The 21,875-nt window shown below is 42.9% G+C and overlaps 1 protein-coding gene and 1 long non-coding RNA gene across 9 annotated transcripts in view; one reads left to right on the forward strand and one right to left on the reverse strand.

Annotated features, from left to right (window-relative positions):
• TMEM232 (transmembrane protein 232) overlaps positions 1-16,118 on the forward strand; it is a 66,138-nt gene extending 50,020 nt beyond the window's left edge. For both annotated transcript variants that reach the window (XM_019484320.2, XM_059724952.1), the window contains 3 exons: positions 6,020-6,119; positions 7,776-7,945; positions 15,764-16,118. In XM_019484320.2, the coding sequence (XP_019339865.2) occupies positions 6,020-6,119; positions 7,776-7,945; positions 15,764-15,925 (432 nt within the window). In that variant the 3' untranslated portion in view covers positions 15,926-16,118. The remainder of the gene's footprint in view (positions 1-6,019; positions 6,120-7,775; positions 7,946-15,763) is intronic.
• LOC109282409 (uncharacterized) overlaps positions 1-17,610 on the reverse strand; it is a 51,147-nt gene extending 33,537 nt beyond the window's left edge. For 3 of the 7 annotated variants that reach the window (XR_009461065.1, XR_009461062.1, XR_002089382.2), the window contains exons 1-5: positions 17,539-17,610; positions 15,714-15,906; positions 13,020-13,116; positions 7,817-8,019; positions 4,750-4,922 (exon numbers count right to left, since the gene is read on the reverse strand). This is a non-coding gene — a long non-coding RNA (uncharacterized LOC109282409). Of the gene's footprint in view, positions 1-4,749; positions 4,923-7,470; positions 8,020-8,771; positions 8,829-13,019; positions 13,117-15,713; positions 15,919-17,538 lie in introns of all 7 variants that reach the window. The other 4 variants (XR_009461066.1, XR_009461061.1, XR_009461063.1 and 1 more) reach the window with 4 other exon arrangements.
• Positions 17,611-21,875: the final 4,265 nt, after the last annotated feature.

The following is a 21,875-nucleotide window of genomic DNA, read 5'->3' on the forward strand; positions in this document are numbered from 1 at the left end:
TTCAGCTGTATTTCTCCCTTCTCAGTAACAAGGACCTCTGGCTCCCTGTTATACCCCACTTTATTCTAGCTGTAGGCTTCCATCGCTGGTCCATGGGTTCAGGTCCAGTTCTCTCAGCCTTCACTGTGTCTCCAGTCTCTGGGCCCCTTGGCTCTGTCTTGCACCTTGCCCCAGCCCCCTTGGCATTCCTGCCCTGGCATGAAGCTGCCCTTGGTTTTTCCCAGCCCCCTGGCATCCCTGATCCAGGGCAACATTGCCCTCAGTTCTGCCTAGCCCCACCTGGCATCCCTGACCCAGAGTGAGGTTACTCTTGGTTCTCCCCAGCACCATTCCCCACCCCACCCTCAGCCGCATCCTTGGCCTGGGATGAAGTTGCTCTCCCTGTATACCTATGTCCAGCCCTGTAACTAGGTTCAGTTTCCTATCTCTCAAGTATTTGGGCTTCTGCCACATGCAGCCCACCATGTCACAAACCCTGAAAGGGCTCTATGCTGAGTGCACTTGTGGCAACCCTGTGGCCTCCTATCCACCTCTATCAACTGTATCAGCTCCTCCAATGTTACTCTGCCATCTATATATAGACCTTTCTGGATCCCCCCAGGTCCTCAGCCAAGTACTACCCTTTGGCTGCTGGGCTGGCAGCAACTCCTTGGCTTCCTGGTTGGTTGAGTTCCTCCCTATTATCTCTCTGGCAAGCAGAAGTTCTGCTTGCAGTGGGAGGCAGAGCCAAACTGCTCCTCTGGCTCAAGAGTCAGACTTTTAATAGGCTGGAGGCCTGCCTTCTATAGTCACATGGCTCAACCCACAGGTGTTGCAGTTTCAGCTCAGAGCCTCAGTTGTGCCTTCTCCCCTGCTGCCCTTCAACCTCTTGTGGGTTTTCCTGGTACACGTAGCTCTGCAGGTGGCCCCTGCCCTGCTTCCTACTTAACAGCAGCCCTTTGGTGCTAGCTCCCTACCTCTCAAGTAGCAGGGGTTAGGGGTACCTGCTACAGCTTTGATCTAGAAAAGCCAAGTACTGAAGCACTTAGGGGATGTTTTCTGCTCCTGGCTTGTTCCCTGCCTGAATCACACTACAGTACTTGGATACAGGAAAGCATATAAGTGCATATACCCTGCCCAGCCTTAGCTGGGTTCCAACATAGCACAGGGGAGGGGAAAGACTGGAGGACTCTTTTGGGCATGATACCCTGTCCCCACCTTCCCCGTCCCTGACAATTCCTGCCCGCGTTCATTTAGAAAAAAAGACTGCAAAGCTCTAGGCTGCTCTAGGGACCCCTGGCATCCCAGGGCATCTTTACACATGCTCCAGGGTTGCGGAGCAGGGTGGGAGGGTGGATGTTTTAATTAGAGCAGCTTTCAGGAGCTGCTCTAATTAAAATTAAAATGCCTGCAGCATCTTGTGTATTCAGCACCCCACACTTCAAAATGGTGGTGGGGGTACTTTAATTAAGCTTCTTCAATGCGCTTTAGCTAAAGCTCCCCTGCTGCCATTTTGAAACACTGGGATGGTGAATACATGTGATGGTGTTTTTAAAATGCTGCAACTAAAATGTTGTAGCATTTTAGTTAGATTAATTGAGTCTGATCTGATGCATTCTAATTAGAACACGTCAGAAAAGGTGTTGGGCAAGTGTATACCGTGTCCACACTGCAGGCTCTTTGCTTCTCTGTTTGAACTTCTGTACAAATCCATTTTCTCTCAGGAAAACAAATATGGGAGAGTTGTCTTGGATGATTTGAATGTGTATATGCAGCCTCTGTCACAGCCCAGAAATATAAAACACTATTTCTCATAAGCAAGAGTAGTAGACTGCATTAGAGACTAGATTCCACACAACATGCATGTGGTATACTGTTAATTAATGGGCTGGCTAGGGAGGATAGTGGAACCTGAGGGTTGGTAATAGAAATGGTTGAAAAGTTGGGGAAAAATACATCCCAAAGGGCTATTTCATAGCAATGAAAATACTTTTCAGAAGTTTACTGCTGTTGATTAAATTTAGCTGCAAATATGCTGAAGTTTTTAAAGTGGTAAAGTGCAGTAGAGTCAGAAATATATATGTAATGTATTTTAACTAAAACTAAAACCTTAAAATATGTTCACTTTACAACTTTGTTCAATCCCAAAGAAGATTTTTTCCCTCAGAAAACAGACAGTTGTTGCAGCCACAAAACAATTTCAGCAGCAATAGTGAATGATTCATGGCGGTTGGTATTTAAATTAGTGGAAAGCTCCTTGGAATTTTCTTCATGAGGGCAATGCTGAGATCTGTGGCAAATTTATTGTGACTGGATCTCCATTAGAGTATGAATCCAGTAAACACCAGGAAAGGATATGGCATCTCTAAGAATGGTCTGGGATCTATAACACTGGCTTTACTTTCCTATGACTCAATAAGATCCTTGGACTTGTACTGTGCACATATTGTTCATTCTACGAGGGTTTAAGGGTTCCTGAAGTTCAAGTTCCATTTCCTTCTTTTACAACAAAAGTTGCCAGGGATACTGCAGATTTACCTTCTTGTAAGTAAGGTAATTGGGAGCTCTAACTACACACTGTAAGGGTTTCTTTTCAGTATTTATTCTTTGAAAACAGAAACTCCTATTCATTTTGTGAGATGAGGGTGGACGGATTTGTCCTCCAGTCTCTGCATAGACTTTGCATGATTGAACAATTGGGTTTTTTGGCATCTTAACAAAGTATTACCCATCCATCAAATCACTTGTAACTTTTAGGATTGTATAAGTGTAGAGATCTCCTCTCTCTACCCCCACCCCGCATCAGCATACAAGTAATTATTTTCAAATAAATTTTAAACTACATCATAAAATCATAGAGAAGTAGGGCTGGCAGGGACCTCAAGAGATCATCTAAACCAACCCCCTGCCTGAGGTAGGATCATCCCAATCCCAATCATCCAGTACAAATCCACTATCTAACCTCGTAGCAGAACTGCACAGCCAACCCTGACACAACATCAGATGTAATACTCTAACCTTTCTAAAGCAGGAGGACCACTATGGCCAACATACCTGCTGTGAAGATTGTTAATATATGTTCAAGAGATCTCAGGAAAGGGGTTATGCCCCTCGCTACTGGAGAAGGCAAAAACCCTCAAAGTCCATACCAATCTGACCATGGGATAAAATTCTCTCTCAACCCCAAATATGGTGATCGGTCTGACCCGGAGTGGAAGGGAACACCTTCTAGTCAGAAACCTCCGACTTCAAATCCCAGCAGGAGCATTGTCACATCCCAGTCCCAATCCTCAGCCTTGGCTGCAGCCAATCCCCAATGCCTCTGAGGAAGGCTTAAAAACACCCTCATATTTAGCAGCCTGAGGGGGATGGAGGAAATGAGCTTGCCCCATGTGGCAACCAGTAAAGCCCAGAAGCATGGGAAATACTCATAGTAAAACATAGGCATAGCTATACCTAGAGCATCCCTGACCAGTGGCTGTCCAAAGTCTTCTTAAACACCTCTAGTGATGGAGAAATCACAGCTTTCCTAGGCAGCCTATTTCACTGCCTAGCTCTGTCCGCCTCTTCTTGTATGACTTGCCTTCCAAGACCTTTATCATTTTTGTCACCCACCTCTGGACCCTCTTTAACTCCCGTATCCATTTTACAATGTGCAGCCCAAGACTTCACACACTGCTCTAGATAAGTCCTCATCAGTGCCAAGTAGAGAGGCACTGTCACTTCCCATGTCTTGCATCTAATGCTCTCATTGATGCATCCCAAAACTACATCTGCCTTTTGTGCAGTTGCATCACACTGCAGACTTACGTTGAGTCTGCAATCTACCAAGACTCCCGGATCCTTCTCTGTAGTGCTGCCAACCAGCTGGGAGTCACCATTTTGTATTTTTTATTACTTTTCCTGAGGTGCAGCACCTTGCATTTGTCAGCATTGAACTTCATCATGTTAATACCAACCCAGCTCTCCAATCTGTAAGGATATTTCTGACATCATTTCACTTTCCATCACTGAAAGTGAAAACAAGTTAGGCACCGAGTATCCCAAGCCTGGGAGAAGCCAGGCCAGTGACCATACCCCACATCTACCCTAGTCTTGTCCCTTGGTATATAATGACACTTCCTCCTATCAGGTACTTCACCCTGTATCATACAAGGAGAGGTAACATGAGTGCAATAGCAGCTGGTTTTAAGGCATGTCTGCACTGCTTCTTTGTTGAATCTGGGAGTGCTGCCAAGAAGCATGCCCTGCCCACTTGTTCCCACTGGCATGTATCAGAACCCAGATATTAAACATCACAGCAAATTTACCACAGCCCTAAGCATGTGCCAAGAAGCACATCTGAGACAAAGGCCAAGCATGGCTCTGGCTGTGTCAAGCCAGTTACACTGCCTAATTTCTAGGCGCTGGGGCATATGAGGAGGAGCAAGTGGGCAGGATTACTCTGTGGTGCTCCTGGATTCATCACAGTCTTTCTGAAATGAAACCCCAAAGTAGCTACATGGGTCATAGTGAACCAAAGAGTGGCATAGCAGTAGAGAGATCCAGGAACACTGGAGAAGTGAGGAAAAGAGATGGACTAACAGCATGGTTAAAACAGGATAAAAACAGAGATGACCTTAGTGAAAGTTCTCACTTTACAATTCCAGGGCTCTAGAGACCTTTGCATTTTAAGAGCTGGTCTCCCAGTGGCCCCAAAACTGTATAAGACCAAGAGAAATACAAGAATGTTCTTTCTAATTAACATCCTAGTAGGATTTTTCTACTTACTTAAAACACTTTGTGCTGTTTCAATATTCCAAATGAAATGTTGTTTTCTCCTTTACTGTCTGGCTGGGAGTCTGGCCAGAAAAAAGACAGATGCTTCAATGTTTTCCTTTTTCCAAACCCTTTCTTTAGAAGAACAAATTCTCTTGGTTTTGCCTGTGTTCATGAGCTTTGATCTGGGAAGAGAAAAGAAAAAAAAAATATCAAGATTTTTAAAATAAAACATATCAATTTTTTTCTAGTTACTGCCAGAATTCTCTCTTTAGACATGGCTTTTGTCACATACACTTGGCACAGTAAAGACGATTGCTCTACCTACGTCTTGCTCGGGGGTCTTAAATGGAGCCCTTGTTTTGATTCAGTATATTCCGTATTGAATCTTTAGCTAAATGCAACTGCAATACATTCAGTTCCAAAAAGAAATAAAGCTGCAGCCTCCAGCTGCTCCAGGGAGTCTAATTATTCTGACATTTTGTATTTGACTGAAATTTTGGGGAGAGGGGAAAATATGGTTTTATTTAAATGATTTTCTTTAACAATGTCCGTATGAAGTCTATTAATTTTCTCGATCCTTGTCATTTGGTTTATAGCTTTTTCAGCTCCTATCAGCTTGACAAGTATATTATTAAACCACCATCCAAATCTGTAAGCCATCAAATGTACCATCTAAACCTATAGTGGCAGAACGGACATTACTACAGCGTGCATACAGTTCACACAGGGCCTCCTTGATGAAGTTCCTACTCTGCCACCTCAGTTTTCAGGGTCTTTTGCTGTATTGACAAAGATAAGGGCTCTCCTGTTGTCCCAACTGGCATTTTTGCCAGTCATCATACCATGTTGTGGGGTTTTTTTGGGGGGGGGGGAGGGTTGTTTCCTCAGATAAGTTGAACCCCCAACAAATGCAGTCCTAGTTTACCAAAATGTGTTTTTTCCCCTTAAAAAAAAAAAGCTTTAGAGACTCAGAGTCTCTTACTAGTCCTAACCACTTAGGAGTAAAAACCTATATAAGTGCCAAGACATTACTATTCATTTATTAAGTATCATAAGTACACACCGAATGAGACACAGTAGAATTATTCATTAGTCATAAAATCACTATACGTGTAGAGTGTAAATATGTATGGTCCAATTTAGCACTCCGGTTTTCTCCTGATATAACAGAGCTATAGTTGGAGGAGACAATGATGTAGCCCTGTAGACGATGATGTCATCTGCATGTTTACTGTAAGTGTTATGATGAAAGCAATAATATTTTTACTTCTTTTGTCAGGTTGGATTTTTGGTTTTTTTAAGGCTCCTTGTTTTTCATTTGTCTGGTCAATTGGAGGTCTCTGAAGAACAGATAGATGGGCTTCAAATAGGATTAAATGGTAGAGTATTACATATCTTCTGTATAGGGAAAATTTCTTGAAAAATGCCCTTTAACTACCTGGGAACTGTAAATAAGCTAGGAATCAGTTTTGTTAAACAAGGTAAATAGTGAAGGTCATGTCTAAGTGAAAAGGAAGAAAAAAAAAAAAATCAGAACAACTCCGCACCCCTGTCTTACTAAATGTAAGTTAGTCAATATAGTCTCAGGGCACATGCCAAAAATTTCCTGTATCTTGTGATTTTTAAGCCTGTTGACTGGTCTCAGTAGATATTGCATTATACGTAGAAGTGCTGAAAATTTAAAAAGAAGTTGAATCAAATCAACTTATTTACATCCACTTTGGAATTTGATTGATGTTAATTACTCATGAAATCCACACACAAAGCTTTCTTAGACATTACCATATATTTTAGGTGATGAAAGGTCATTGCTATAAATAGGAAAAAAAAAAAAAATCAACATTACAAAATCCTTAAGTATCTCTATGGTACTGTAGTGACATATAATCCAATCCTGCAAAGTGCTGAAAACTTTATTTAGGGTGCTGAGTACCTAGAACTCACATTGACCACAACGGGGAGGGAGAATGCTCATAGACTTAGGCTCCTATTTATTTATTTATTTATTATGCCAGCACTGCTGATAAAACAGACCTAATGACAGGCATTCATATTATATTTCAGAGTTTTTTGCCTTTATGTATGCTGGATGCAGTGAATCAGTAGGCTGCTGCTGTAGTAAGACTGCAGAGGCATTGCAGTCTTGCTACTATCATTGGTTGTCACGGCCACAAGTAATACACAAAATGAAGAACAAAGAATCAGATGTTTAAAAAAAATAAAATAAAATAATTACCCACTTTTTCCCCACTGGTGTACCTTTTTATATTACAAGCTTTGTCCACAGTGGTCTATTACAGACAATGTATAAATACAATAATAGACATTTTCACAAAAGAACTTCCTGTATCTGCCATTCTTAAAGTAGTACTTACACTGATATGCAGTGTCCAGTATCTTGGCTTACAGGCAGTCATACTTTCTTTTAGGCAACCACTGAGGTTACGTCCTTTGAAAAAACCCTCTCTTTCATGCAACTGAATACATTAAATTAAATCTCTTCTATGTCAAATACATTTTAACAGGAATCAAGCCACATTTGCATTACAGATATCAGCATATGAATGCTAAATGACACCAAGTATTATCAAATGACAAAAATATTTTGAGAAAAAAGTTACACTTTTGTTTAGGAAAGTTAAATTTGGTTTGCCAGCAGTCAGCCAAAAATACATAGTTACCGAATAACTGACGTAACAAGAGAGATTTCACATTGTGATTCATTATTACCTGGGAGCCTCATAGCTTTGTTCAGAGTTAGCCATAGTTAATTAGGAACTCAGTCATTATGGCAGACTTCAGCTGTATGTAGTTTGTGGGTTATGTAAGTTACTAGCTATGAATCATACTTGTAGTATTTTGTTGTACCACAAGAGGTCACACAATATTTATAGATCTACCCTATGGTAAATTTGATAGCAGTCTATCAGTAAAATAGTAAAGGCAAATCTCATATAATAAGAAAAAGCCAAACAAAAAACACACTGTAACACAATAATAAGATAATATTCACCAAATTATTTTTCATGCCATAGCATTTTCACTTAGTGAACTACGCTACTTATCATTTCCAAACCTCTTCCTGGCTGTGAACTTTATGCGGGAGTCTGGAGAAACCATATGTGGTGCTGTGGTACTTTCTGAATCATTATCAGCATCTGATGTAAGCTTGGAAAGAAGACAGGATCAGACTCTTCTTGGCACGGTGGGTAACATAATCGCATGATGTATGATGCATCAGATATGCTTCTTTGATCACAGTAATCCTGCCTGGCAGTTCTGTGAAAGTTATTAAAGCTGAGCTTAACTGGACAAATTGTCAATAGTACAGTAAAATGATAAACAGAATAGACTTTAATTTGGAGAGATTGCAGTCTGGATTTGTAAGACAGATCCTTTCATGAATTCACCATCCATATTTTTAATACAATTAATTATCAGTGTAATTAACTAGTACAATGTGTAAAGGGGACTCTTCCAATTCCATTTTTAGGACAGCTTTAACTATTGCTCACTCTTTCAAATTGTGGTTGGGAGTAGGGAAAGGGGTTCATGCATATTTCTCCTCTGGCAACACAGCACTTGAGTGAACCATGCTGCCATGGGGGGAAAGACTGCAGATCAGGGAAACTAGAAATAGCTGGCTTTCTACCAGGCTATCCTGAGATGTAAAGGTTTCCCTATAGGATCCTGGGGTGTCAGCATAGTTGGATCACTATGTTCCCTGTTTGCCTTCAGCAGCCCCAAGCCTCCCCTTCCCCCCCCCCCCAGGGGATTAGGCATCAAAACTTCTGTGCAGTGGGCCATTAAGAATTTTTTGAGTTAATTTTCTCCTCTGGCTGTTTTTTCTGTAATAGGGGATGATACAGCCATAATTATTTGAAACACAATAACCTATCATTTATATGATTAAAAACTGCCTCATTATGTGTCTAGCTCACAGGCTGTTAATACTTCAAAAGAGCTGATGTAGTCTCAGTTAGATAAACAATATTTCATGTTCCTTTCTCTTTACTTAGTCATGTACTTACCTGAGAGAGAATAACAATGTCTGAAAAATAACCAGCACCATTTCTGATTTTTTCCTCCTGAGCCAAATAAAAATAGTAGTCATGATACTAGTTTATTTTAGGTCTTAAATAAATTTTCCGTCCAAGAGCTTTATAGTATGTTTTAAAGAGATTAAGTATTAGCTCCATTTCACAGGTGGAGAAATGGAGGCACAAAAAGAGTGAGAACTTACATTTTCACCTAAGCGAAGTGCTTAGAATAAGCCTGTTCAGCAAATATGCTCCTGAGTGACTTGTCCAGGGTCACAAAGCTGAACTTCACCAAGATAATTATCATGTTGTTTGTGGCAGAGCCACGTGAACTCTTATAAGAGCAATGGCCCTTAAACATGAAAAGAAAATACTTAAATATTTTTTTAAAAACATGTATCCAGAGGTGTAGCCACTCGCATGTATACTTCTTTGGGCAGAGGGATGGTGTATGGCAGTGGTTTTCAACATTTTCAGAGTCAGCGCACCCCTCCACAACTTTTTCAAAGGTGGCATTACCCCTGTTTGAGAACCACTGTTGTATTCAACTTGCCTCAGTGCTTCTGAGCTGGGTGATGCTTTTCTTTGCATCTGATTCATAGCTAGACTTGGAAGTACTGTGGTCATGCACTTACTCCTCTTGAATTAGGGGTCTCTGATAACCCTGAGGCAGGAGAGGAGTGCAAGCTCTTGCTCCAGCCCTTCCCAGTTCAACCCTGTACATTGGCAATGCATCGGGGGTGCACATACACCCCCTGGAAACACCAGCCATGAAACCAGAAGTGCCGGCAGAAGTGCACTTCCGTTTTCGCCACTGATGATTTTGGGCCTGGTGATCGGCCACTGGGGGATACCCGCCCCACCCCCTGGTCGGCAATCAGTCACTGGGCCCCGCATCCAGTCGGTGATGTGGTGCCCCCGCCAGACTTGGGAGGCACCAGTCCCCCATGACCCTGTATAGTGTCTTCTGGAAACAGAGGCATGTAGGGCAAGTGAAACTCCCATCTACCTTTTTCTAAGTGGAGTATTGAGGGATGCAGTCTGGAAAGGGCTGGAGCACAAGTGAGCTTTCCTGCCTGTTTTAGGCTGATCAGAGAACTCTAGTGTAAGACATGCATTTGTGCCATAGGTATGCACATGACGTTGTGGTGGCAGTGGTGGCATCCACATCACAGCACTCTGAGGGAGTCTTGTGGCACCCCAGCTGAAAACTACTGGTTTATGGTTAAAGTACTTCACCACAATGACCTAGAACATTTGGGTTCATCTTCTTTAGACTTCCTTTGTGACTTTGGCAATCCCATGTAATGGCTTGCTGCTTCAGTTTCCCAGTTGTAAAAAGGGAAAATTACAGTGGTATTATTATAGTGCTGGGGTTCAGAGAAAAGTGCTGGTGCTCAGTACATAGAGAAAGATGAAAGGGAAAATAATCATAATGAAATATTTAACCAATCTCTTCAAAGCTGACTTCTTAAAAAATAGGAATTGCTCCTCTAGTTCAGATTTCATCATGAGAAACATAACAAACCAATCCTAACCATAGCAGCAAACACTGTCACAGAAGCACTTGGAGGGAAGAATGAGCTTCACAGCATGGCCTGACAGTCACTAATCTGGGCTCCCTCAGAACAAGAAGTGTGGGTGGATAATAAACATCTGTGAGGAAAAGGGTTTTTATCAGTTAGGAGTGGGGCGTTGAGACAGATAGAAAGTAGGAGAGTGGCACATCCTACAAGCCTTATGTCAGGACAAGCCTGCAGAAGAAGATTTTTAATATAACCCACTGTGAAGATCTTTACAGACTGAATGGGACAAGTTAAATTAATCCTCTACTTAATAGGAAAACAATATAAAGAAGAAAGAGTAGCTGTAATATGATTGTTATTGTTTAGGCCCTCAAGCTGTGTTTGAACAACTTTCAAGCAATGGGGATGTGCTGGTAGAAGCCTTGGTAGAAAAAAAAATGTTAGTTATTGAAACACCTGGGCATTGGGTGGTGTATGGCATTTATGCAAGTGTGAGATTATAAAAGTAAAAGTGGAGTGTCCAGAAACTGCACAGCTAGAAAAAAAGATACTGGTAATTTATTTTTAGTGTTGCACCACAGGGGCTAGAGACAAGCATTCAAAAAAGCATGAGCCTAAATTGATTCAATCTTTGCAAGTTAGTCTAACCTACAGAGCTTGAACCAATTCGCAAGTGGATAGACATTTATTTTTGAATCAAGAAATGCAGGCACATGTCTGCAGTAGCTCAGACTAGAAGCTGGGGGGGGGGGCACTAAAGCAAGCCCTCCCTTCCCTTCTTCAGTGCTGAGCTGAGGGGGGGGCAGGCATGGCTAGGTCCAGCAGGATCCTACTATTAGTGAGTGTTTTAAACCCCCACCTTGGTTTGCACAGGCTTCACCTGGAGTGTGCCTGGTGGGAGAGGGGAAAGCAGCCCTTGCCAGGCTTTTCCTGGCTTGCTGCTCAAGGTGCGGGAGTGTTGCCAGACCCCAGTTCCCAGCCCCTGGCTAGTGCTCTGAGGCAAGGGAGGTAGGGCAGGAAGGTTTGCTTGTATGTAATGCATGCATCTGTTGATGATAGTGAGCTTTTCAATCTCCCTCTCCTGCTTCATCATACTGTCTGCAGCAAACTGACAGGCAAGGAAGCCAGCAGGGAGCTGATAACACAAAGTTTATCAGCCCATCAAGAAAAGAAAATCCTCTCTCATTAGTTCAAGCTCTTCTTAAACAAGTTTTTTTTTTTCTCCGAGGAAGGAATGGAGGGACATTATCAGCTGACCTGTTGATTAGCACCAAAAAGTCCTAAGCGGACACTGTTCTGTCTGCCGTTGTCCTAGTGAAATTGGAGACAGTCACATACAGACATCTCTCAGCATTATCTAGCATAGGGTTGACATGGCCATGACCAGATGCTGGCTAGGGTCTGTGCAGATGTGGTATGTGCTGTTGCAGGGGGGAGGGTGGGGGGGGGGGATTCCTGCTTGAGCAGTGAGCTATGAGTGGGTGTGGAATAGGGGGAAACCAGGAGATGCTGCTGTACCTGCAGTCCCCCAGCCCCTTCTCAGCCAGGTGGTGCAGTGATAGTGCCCTGCCTAGGAAAGAGAGGGGTGGGGCCAGCCCTGCTCTCTGAAGCAGGCAGCCCAGCTTAGGGAAAAGCATGATGGAATGGTGGGGGACTCTGATTTAACGTAAACCAGGAAGGGGTCTGGGACAGAAGTTCCATAAACCGGTTTGACCCATATCAGTTAAATCTGATATTGCATTCAACTAGGTTTATCTTAAACCAGTTTCAAAATGGCTGAAACTGATTTATGTGCACTGAACTTATGCTCTGTTACAGGTTTAAGCCAGTTTCTGATCACTTAAACCAGTTTGTGTGTAACTTCTGTCCCTAGCCAGGGAGGCACAGTCTAAACTTACAGACCAAAGAGGAAGGTGGTGGGGGGGTTAAGCCCAAAATGGCATTATGTCACCATTTGTGCCCTCCTGATTGTTGATTAGTTCAGGGGCCAAAAGGGACTACAATGTAGGTGACTCAGAAATGCTAGCTAAGTTATGACAGTCCCAGCCAAACTGCTCATAGGTAGCAGCATCATACAGAAGTGCACTATCCCTGCTCAAAGCACCACCCAAACAAACCCCCTACCCTACAGCTTTCAGAAAAGGCTTTGTAGTTTGTGTGTCAGGGGAATAGCCCCACCAGCCAGATGCTGACTTAATGGTACTTTTATGCTGCTGCAGCTATAGCCTGAAGGAAAAATCCTTCCCACCCTTTGTTATTGCATTCAACAAGTGAAAATGATACCATCATTTTAATTAGGCTAATTAATTCTGAACAAGTTTCTTCAGTGAAAGAGGAGAGAAAAGAAAAGAGAACCTTCTCATAACAATGACCTCTACTCACTAATAAGAAAATCTTAAAATGTCTGGATCATTAAAAAGGAAGAAACCAAAGAGGAAGGAAGAAAGAAAGAGTGCTCTGGTGCCCAAGCCACCTCTATGCTTTCTTTCATTCATAGAAAGAGTAGGGATTTGAAAAGCTAATACCTTGCAATTCAGCATAATGATAATCCATTCCTAACCTTTGTTTTTCCATGAAAAAGAATTGTTACAGCCTTCAACAACATTACTTAGTATTTAAAGGAATCTCCTCTGAAAAAAATCAGGTGTTTAAGGCTTTTGAATGCAGTCAATCTTTCTGACACTGCTGCTAATAAATTACAGGCAATACACACCTACACGTTTCAGCAGCAGATTGCAGAAGCTTCTTCTATGTCTATTTTTATTTTCTTTATTTCAAGGTCTGCTGTTCTTTGTCATAGCTATGAATCCCTAAATAAAAGTAACAGAGCAGAAAGGATTTTAGAAACATTAGACAAGTTAGGAGCAGACAGCTAAAACATATCTAGTAGAAACTAAGCTTTGTTAATTGAATCACCATCAAGATATTTAAGTGCACAGTTTAATACATTATCCCCCCAAATTTACTGAATCAAGTAATAGGGGCCCTCAAGCATTTTCCAAGAAGTGAGGATGAGTTCTAGCTCCTTCATGGGAACTCTGGGTAATTTCAAAAAACAATTCCAGTCTACAGCCTGTTCCCTGAGTTTGCCAAGTCTCCTATTCACACACAGCTATGCAGGAAACTTGCCACAAGCCTTAAGCTGAATTAGCTTGCAGGCTCCGCATAGCCACCAATGAGGAAATTCACGCACCTGAGAAATCAAGAGCAGTTTCCTCATTTACATGCACCCCCTCTTCCCCTCCCCAGCAGCTGTCAGCCATAAAGCAAGCATTTTGAGAAAAGAGTTTTTCCTATGTATGTGTAGATTCATTGCAGAGCCTGCACTTGTGGATAAGGCCATAAAGTATCTTGTTCTGGGCTGAGGCTGTCTCTTTGGACTGTGATTGCACTTTTGTAACCATTCTGAATAATGAATATGTATTACTTCAAAGTTATTTTCAAAACAAGAAGGGTTTGGACATTTATACCTATATCAAGAATATTCAGAGTTATCCTAGTTTCATAGAGGGGATATTAGACCTCACACTTCAGGGGTACACCAGTCTCTTAAAATTAGAGAGCAGATGAAGCTTCAACTGCAGGTATGAGGGGAGGATTATGCTACATCTACCTATTAAAAAGAGTTCTTTAAACTTCCTCTGAATCATCCTGGTGTTGGCCACTATCAAAAGACAGGAGACAGAGCTAGATAGACCTCAACTCCAATCCAGCATGGCAGTTCCTTTCTTCAATATACATTATTTAAGCCAGACAGCAGGAGTAGTCACACAGATGCATAAATGATAGACATGAATAATTTTACAAGTAGATTATTATAGAAGTTGATAAGGGTGTGTCTGTACTTCCTCTGCTGTGTGCTGTAGGATGCCACTAAGTACATCTACACATTAAATTAATTTGACTAAATAAAACTCCAGTGCAACTTCCACTGGAATTTATTGCTCTTGGGCACAGTGTTTACATGTCTGCCTGGGACTGCAGTACATTGATTCGGGATGCCACAGCCCCAGCTGGTAGGGGGCCCCCTGGGGTCAGCTTGCCACCCCAGAGCTTATAAGACCTGGCTCAGGTGTGCCGTGGAGAGGTTGGCTGGGACATAAAGGCGCTTCAGTGAGGGGCTAGCCAGCAGACAACCCCCATGCTGAAGCACAGTTGTGCCCCAGCCTTCCCCGTCAGTGTCTATATACGCATTGCAGTGGAGTACATAACTCTGCCATAGGATAGTACTTTTATCTGGCAGTACTAACCTATGGTGGAGTTAGTTTACTCTGGCTTAATAGCTCTACACATGTAGACGGAGATGTTTTACTGCGGAACTAATTAGTCTCTTCCTCAGGAAACGTCTTGTGTAGATGCACCCACTGTGAAGCAACCCTTCTCACTCCTGCTTTACACACAGCAAATCTCGGAAATGGAGGTATCACACAGCAGCACTGAGCCAATGCCAATATAGATGCTCAAGACAGCTCAAGTGGCGGCAGACATGCACTTAGTAGTGCTCTAAATTAGTTACTTTACCTCATTTTCAGGAGTTAGCATGTGTGGAGCAGGAGCAGATAGATGCGTCTAGTTCATGCAGCATTCCCATGAGTGGCACACAGGCAACTCAAGTGAGTGTATAAAACTCCTTGTGCACCAATCAGGTTCACTTTGATGAATCATTACAAATCCAGCCTGAAGGTTGCTACATTTTTATGGAGTTCTACTGAAGTCAGAAGGACTCTGACAAAGGAAGAGAGGTCTGCACTAGCATATCCCGTTTCATGTGTGGCTCTTTAAAGTCAACACTCCAAGTCCCTTGATATGCAATATACCACACACACACACACAATAAAATGAATAGAAATCCACACTTGTAGCCTGGCTCTGATCCTATAACTGGACAAGTGGAGGTGAAGACTCGCATTTACCACAAATTCCTGTTCAGAATGCGGTACTGGAGGCCTTGCTCATTTACAATGTTCTATGAAAGTTCACCAGTTCAAAGGGATGATGGACATAGAAACTCAAACTACAGAACTTGTATTTTTGTTAATAGTCAAGAATTGATGAAGCTGTATGTAATGCCAGACTAAGATTTTCTTTTCATAAATCCTTTCTCCAAGTGGAGTAAAATCCCAGCAGGGCAGTTTATATTGATATACTTGCTGTAACAAGCTTAATTGTAACTATATAAATAGGGCCCCTTATATTAATTATGTCGAGAAAAACAAATTTGGATGGTGACAGCTTTAGAATACAGAAGTAGCCAGAGGAAAAAACAGGAGCTCTTCTGCTGACTATATTCTGAGATTTTGGGAGACATTGTATGAAAGATACTAGATACATTTGTAGTACTGTTTTATAAAATAATAAAATGCTTAGCAAAATTCAAAGACCAACTTTTTAATCCAGTATCTCTTACCTATGCATTTCACTTCAATTTTCTTTTATTTTACCTCAAATTCTGACCAGACAGTTCAATTAGAAGTTGAACAAAAAGAATTCAAGATTCAGTCCTTTGTTTGGCATTGCCTTGTTGTTTGGGTATGTGTAAACAACAACTCTTCACAACTAGATGAAGTGCTCCAACATCTTCTGTTCTGTAAGGAAGAGCTCTGCCAAAAAAACTGGTAAGGATACTCTAACAAATCTGACATAATTCTTATAGAAACAACCTTTGTGTTTAAATGTTAACTGCCCCTAAATTGCCCATGAAGAAGATTTATAATCTCAGTGCCCAAAGCAGAAGCAATTTATGCACTTTGTATGTCTTCATTTTATCAATAAATTGTTCCTATTGTTTTTGCTAGAAGCACATACATATATTGTTCCAGTTTGTGTTTATTAAATTAAGTTTGTTATTGATAGGAATTTCAGTCCAGCATTTTAAGATGCCAAGTAGTTAAACAGCAGAAATGAAGTATACCATCTTTCAGGGAAATGTACCAAGCTTTGATTTTTGCATTCCATATTTCTCAAGTGTAACACAAGCTAATCTCAAATGATTAATATTAACTTTGAACTGGAATGTTTTCTTGAATGTTTCTGTAATTTAATCAAGTAGATAAAGTCAAGCTTTATATCTGGGTTGCATTGAGCAAAGTTACAATTTGAAATGACCAACTTTAAGCAATTAATGCCTCCGTCAATCCCGCGACCCACCTCTCCCCGCAAGTGATAGTAGGTGCATGCTCATTCATAAGAAAAAAATCTAGAGAAAAACAAAAGAAACTACTGCATGAAAATCAGAGGCATGGGATATTTATTCCCAGGTTTTCATTTAGGCTGTGCAAGCTCTGTGTGACAGGGGGCCTCCTGGGGCCGAACTCTGTGGCCCGCCCGCCTGTCACCGTGACAGCAGGCCTACTCAGGGCCGAGCTCTTCGTGGCCCGCCCACCTGTCTCTGGGCAACCGCCCGCTTATCTCGCCCGCCACGCCTTTGATGACAATTGATTCAAAGATTGATGTCAATTAAGCAGGAGGCTGCCTTTCATACTGCCCTAATGTCAGGGGGCGCTCTGCAGCTCCGACCTCCCCTAATACCACAGCCCAAGCCTCGCAGATGGCATCATGGTGTTCTTCCTCACTGGCCCCACACTGGGCCCCAGAATCTTCCACGCAAGACCCCACTATGATCTTCACTACACAGGCGGCCACTCCGCCGTCAGCTGGGCTACCTCACCCCCCCCCCAAAGCTATCTTCCCCTCTCGGGTGTGGTTCCCCCGGAACCTTCAGCCTCTTGCCCTGGCCCACCTCAAGGCCAGTCGGGACCCCAGGCCCCCGGCTCTTGGGCATCCCTCGTGGTGGGCCCCTGGCCCTTTTGACCCACTTGGTCCTGGCCCCAGCATGGGCCACTCGAGGGTACTCTCTCCTTCGGGCTGGGTCTCTCTAGCCACTCACTCTATCACTGGGCCTCACCGTGCCGCTACTCCCTTCCTCCTAGGAGCCACCGCAGCACCTCACCCACATCACTGCCACTCTCAGGGTCCGCCCTCTCTGGGCCCCCCATAACACTGGCCCTCTGGGCCCCCATAACACTCAGGGGTCACCCACCCAGTGGTGGTAGGAGCTAGAGGTTAAGGCACCCCAACCCACCTTTCACCAGGGTGATAACTGGCCTGGCATTTTCTGGTGGCTCCCATGCCACTGAGAGCCCCACCAGACCACCCACTCCCGGCAGGGTGCAGTTTCAGGTCATGCCCAGGACCAGGAGCCTCCTTGCGAACCCCTTGCAGCTCCCCCTTACCTCCAGTTCATTCACAGCAGCTCTAAGACCAAGCAATATTGCTGCCTGACCTCCTGCAGCCCAACTGCCTGATTTATATAAGCCTCAAAATGGCTGCCGTAATTAGGCACCTGGAGGCTGCCAGCTCCAGGCCCTTAAAGTGGCAGAGACACCCTGTGCTCTGCCACACACTAGTAAAATTCATTATTGAAAATAAGAATAATCTGTTACTTTTCATGTTTGTGGGCAATATGCCTTGTAGTTGTGTGGCAGGGTTAATTGTGTAGTTTTAAAAGTAGATTAGACAAACATTTGTATGGGATAGTGATGATCCTGCCTTGATCCTCCTGAGGTTCCTTCCAGCCCTACTTTCCTATGATTCTATATCTAATTAGTCTTGTTCCTGAGCTTTACTATACAAGGGGCTAAAGAAAAGAAGGTTTACATGAATAGAACCATGCAGAGGAATGCCAGCTCATGCTATAACCCAGCTCACAAACAAAAGGTATAAACTCTGCTTCCTTAGAGTGAATTATTAGTGCATTATATAAATTGATCTAGGCAGCAAATATATTGGTTTGCAGATGTAGGGGCTTGGCTTGGCATCTCTACATAATAGTAGAATTCCAGGTATAATGTAATTATGATGCTGAGCAAATGGTCAAGTAATTTAACTTTTAGTCAATGTGATGCATAAAGCCCTCACAGCTATCTGTTTTCAGAAGTAATGGAGCAGTGGGCATGTCTACACATGCGCACTTACTGTGCAGAAACCAAAATTACTGCGCAGTATGGGCGCGTGTCTACACGTGCATGCTCGTACTGCACAGTAAATATGGTGACTTATGCTGACTTGAGCATAAATTTGATACCTGTACCATGCAAGTATCAGATTTATGCTTGATTACTTACTGCACAGTAACGCATGTGTAGACACCTTACAGTAACACTGTGTGTATGGAGAGACTTGGGACTAACTTTAGTTCCAAGTCAGTCCACACATAGCATTAATGCTCCTTAATGCCTGCACATGTAGATGCTGGTCTATACCCACTTGCTGCACAGTAACTTACTGTGCAGTAAATTTAAGCAGATGTAAATGCACATGTAGACATACCCAGTAAGAACTGAAGACAACTGCTAGCAAGAAAAGTGGAAGTCAGACACTGTCCCACACCATGGGCATGTTTACAAATGAAATTAATGTGATATATATTGTGCTGAAGTTTATTGCTCCCAGGCACTGCATTTATACATACGCCCAGGACCTCAGCATTTTAGATTGAGTTGGAGTAGCCCTGGCAGGCAGGGAGCCTGGGAGGTTAGTCTGACAGCCTGGGGCTGCTCCAACCCAGCTCAACATGCTGTGGAGGATCTGTCTGGGGCATAAGAGTACTCCAGTGTGGAGCTAGTCAGCAGGCAGCCCCTGCACTAAAGCACCCTCTTACCCAAGCCAGTCCTGTAAGTGTCTACATGTGCATTGCTAGGTAGTAAATAATGCCACTGTAGGATAGTACTTGTGTTTGCAAGTGCTAACCTATGGCAGAGTTGATTAGTTTCCTGTGGCCTAATAGGGCTGCATGTGTAGATGCTGATACTTTACTGCAGAGCTAATTAGGCAGCTCCACAGTAAAGGTCTTGTTTAGATGCACTCAGTAAATGGTAGCCACTTCTTGTAAACCTCCTTCTGCTTCTGCAGTATCATGTTTCAGAGCCTTGTAAATATGTCCCTTACTCCTTTAGGGGGACCTCTGAAGCCTGCAGGGTTAGTACTCCTTTTCTACAGTGCAACCCCATGATATGTACTGGCAATATATTTTTTTCAATTTGAATACATTTTTAGTATTTTAACAAAACCAAAGATTACTATATGATTCAGTAATCTGTTAACATCTCCCTAAAATTCCAAATGGTCACAAGATTCAAAGTAACTTTGCTGTTTAGATTAAGTAACCTGACTGCATAGCCTCTGTCTACTATGATATACCCCCTTGACAAAGTGGTATAAATAACTCAGGCAAAACCCAGAAAAGGGAGGGACAAACCAACCTAAATCCTCTTTCTGTTGCTCTATCAGGAGTAAATTCCAACCAAATTAAGTTTGGAAACAGCTCTGTTGTGCTCTAACCTGCACCAGCCAATGTCCTGAAGGTAGCAGTGGGAAACTGTTTTAAATATCTTGAACAATATCCGTTCCAGCTGCACAAAATCTTCAGTGGTTAGAGCATCTGTTCTCTCTGTGGAACTTCTTTAGTTCTTTTTATTGCTAGACCTGGCTGCTATGGTGCAATTGAATAGATTAACTCACTCTAATACATACCAATGAAATATGTGAAAATCACGTAAAAAAGTGCAAAAGGTAGGCCAGAGGCATTAGAGCAGTGGTTCTCAATGGGTGAAGAGCACCACAGTGCCCTGGGGTGCTTTGAGATGCTGTCAAGTGTGCCACAGGATACCACATAATGTTAACACTATAAGGTTTGAAAACATGATTCACAGGATAAATGCAGAGATTTCAAAGAGAAAACCATAGCTGGGGTCTTTCTGAGTTCTCTGTAATAGAAAAACTCTATTACTATATTTATTTGAATATAAGATAACCACAATAATTTGATTCTATATATGGAAAATTTCTATATTTGTTACAATTTTCCAGGTATAGAATCTAATTATTAGAGATTTTACTTGAATTTATCTCCCTTCCCACTGCTACAGCAGGGAAAATAAATCTAGGGAGATCAGGTGGCTCCCTTGCCTCCTCAACTTCTTTCCCTTGCAGCCCCTCTCCCCCTTACTCTCAGACCCGGCTTTCCCTAAACATATAGAAGTGAGAAGCAAATTGAAAACACTAACTTTGAAATAAACATATCTTTAGTAATTTGCATACAAGCAAGTTACTATGGATACCCACAGACTTAGTTCATCAAGAATTGATCCAGTTTAATTTTTTTGAAGCTGCTGCAACTTTTAGCACAGGTACTTCATAAACACACTTTTAAGCAGTATTTCTGTACACTGCTTAATATAGAGAACAAACTTGAAAAAAATTTTTTCTGTGTCCCAAGCCAAAGCAGCCAAATCAATTCCAAATCTGTGAGTCAGTTCAGAACCATAAGTGGCCCTACTACCAGCTGTCTCAGATGGCTGGAGCCGACTTGAGGTGATCTACAAATTGCTCAGCCGTTGGGCGGGCTGGTGAATGGAGAGGCAGACAAAACGTATTGGTTGCAAAAAGGCTTTACTTATGCCGCTAGTAGCTGCAACGCAGGTGGTCTGATCACTTAAATAATTACACGAGTTGCTCCAGCTGGCAAAAAACCCGGGCCAGCGAATCCGTAAACGAACCAGGCATGCAGGAAAAGGGGTTACGTCGAGGGATAGCGTTCGGCGACGGGGAGAAAAATCAATAGTTGATCAGGCTATCAATTTGCTCTGCCACGAGTCAGGAATTCTCTTAGGTCACTCTGCAGCGTGCTCAGAGTTCTCCAACTTGGGCGGAAGTCGCACAGAATTTTATACAGCTAACCAGCCAATCGCTAGCAGCCATGTAGGAATAATTTAGAATCGGCCAATGATGGGACACAAATTTGCATACGAATGGCGGGAACTCTCTTGCACCGGAGTTTTCTATTGCAACAGAAAACTTTTGCTGTGCACAGAGACTCTCATGTGGCGGGAAAAATTCCATCGTGCCGAGGCACTGAAAATCATTGAGTTATGACACCAGCAAACATCCTCTGCCCCCAGCTGGGGCTTCAGATGTTTCTAAATCCTTTGGCGGGCATCCTATGTGCAGGCCCAAGCCCAGAGACTTGGGGTTCAGATGCCCCCAAGTTTTGCTTGCCCTCAGCCATATGGCTGCAGGAGCAAGCTAGGGAGAAGTCTTCCATTTCCATATAAAGAATGAACTTTAATTTTTTTTTTTGGTAAAAATATATGTCTCTATATATAAGGTTATATATATCTACGCTCTGTTACATCACAAAAGGATTAACCTTTTCCCGTTACAGAAATCCGCACCCGCACAAAGGCCCGCAGGCCACCTGTACCCGTTACAATATCCACAAACGCATGCAACACACACAGAAAAAACCATCAGTCAATCCTGCTCCCTCCAACCAGCCCTTCTTTCATTTCTACTCTTGTCCTGCTTCCAGGGTCACAACCTCAGTTCAGGTGGTCTCTCCGTCGTTGTTGCTCCAGCTTCTGCTGGAGGACCCGCTGCTGCTGTTGCTGTCGCTGTCCTCTGTTCTGCTTGTCTGTTCCTCTTCTCTGCTGCCTTCACTCCCTTCTTCACTCGGGGGGGGAGGGGTTTTATGCTCCTGTGCCAGGTGGCGTTTGCTGCATCTTCTTCATCC

This window comes from Alligator mississippiensis, chromosome 3 (genome assembly GCF_030867095.1).
Source record: "Alligator mississippiensis isolate rAllMis1 chromosome 3, rAllMis1, whole genome shotgun sequence".
Lineage (NCBI taxonomy): Eukaryota > Metazoa > Chordata > Crocodylia > Alligatoridae > Alligator > Alligator mississippiensis.